The sequence below is a fragment of the Acyrthosiphon pisum genome, unplaced genomic scaffold (genome assembly GCF_005508785.2).
Source record: "Acyrthosiphon pisum isolate AL4f unplaced genomic scaffold, pea_aphid_22Mar2018_4r6ur Scaffold_758;HRSCAF=1216, whole genome shotgun sequence".
Lineage (NCBI taxonomy): Eukaryota > Metazoa > Arthropoda > Insecta > Hemiptera > Aphididae > Acyrthosiphon > Acyrthosiphon pisum.
In genome coordinates this window covers 1-872 of record NW_021777468.1, presented here as the reverse complement: position 1 = coordinate 872, position 872 = coordinate 1, and the positions used below count along the sequence as shown (strand labels likewise).

The 872-nt window shown below is 31.2% G+C and overlaps 1 protein-coding gene across 1 annotated transcript; it reads left to right on the top strand.

Annotated features, from left to right (window-relative positions):
- Positions 1-239: 239 nt before the first annotated feature.
- Positions 240-868, top strand: LOC100568877 (kelch-like protein 2; the record flags this gene model as incomplete). The annotated part of the gene is made up of 3 exons (XM_016809035.2): positions 240-422; positions 482-710; positions 785-868. Coding segments are annotated over exons 1-3 (423 nt in total), but the record flags the coding sequence as incomplete, so codon positions are not given.
- Positions 869-872: the final 4 nt, after the last annotated feature.

The window sequence follows — 872 nt, the reverse complement described above, 5'->3', positions numbered from 1 at the left end:
TATGTCGTACGTGTGTATCACGTCCTCTTAACATTTTTACGATATTTGATATTCAGCGGTGAGTCTACACGAGTCTATTGTCTATTAGTAATATAGGCTGACAGGCCGTCTTCCATCAGAATCAATTTTTGTATACAATTATTTTATATCATCGAACTACGCATCATTTTAATAGTACGCCTTTTGATTTCATAGAGAATTACGAGGAGAATTGTTACCGATTTTTATGGATGCTTATAATTGCTTTTAAAATGTTATTTTTTTAGTTTTTTAGGCCTTCAAATCCTGAACTCAATATACCCGCAACTCACAATGCAAAACGGAACTCAAATACCAGAATCCAGAAAATGTGAACCAGCTAAATACGAGTACAAAAAAACATCTTATGCGGAGTTATTTGAAGTATTACAATCCTTACGCAAGTAAATGGTAAATGAATTAATTAGCCACATAAATATTAGTAATACATTTTTGTTTTTAGACACGAGATTTTTTGTGACGTTAAACTTGAAACGGACGATAAAAAAATTATATTCGCACACAAGGTGGTTTTAGCATCGGCTAGTCCGTATTTCCATGCAATGTTCACAAATTTTGCTGAAAAAAATTATGATCTTGTTACTATGAGACAGTTCAATTCTAACTGTTTACAGCTGTTGGTAAACTTTATTTATTCAGGCGAAATCGTGATCACAGAAAAAAATGTCCAGGTAAAAATATATAAAATTTGTTTTTATTAAAGAAAACTAAATTATTTAAATACTTTATTGTTTATTTCTCAAGGGATTTGTTATCAGCTGCAAATCTGCTACAGTTACAAGAAGTAAAAGATGCATGTTGTGATTTTTTAGAGACACAACTCTGCTCTACAA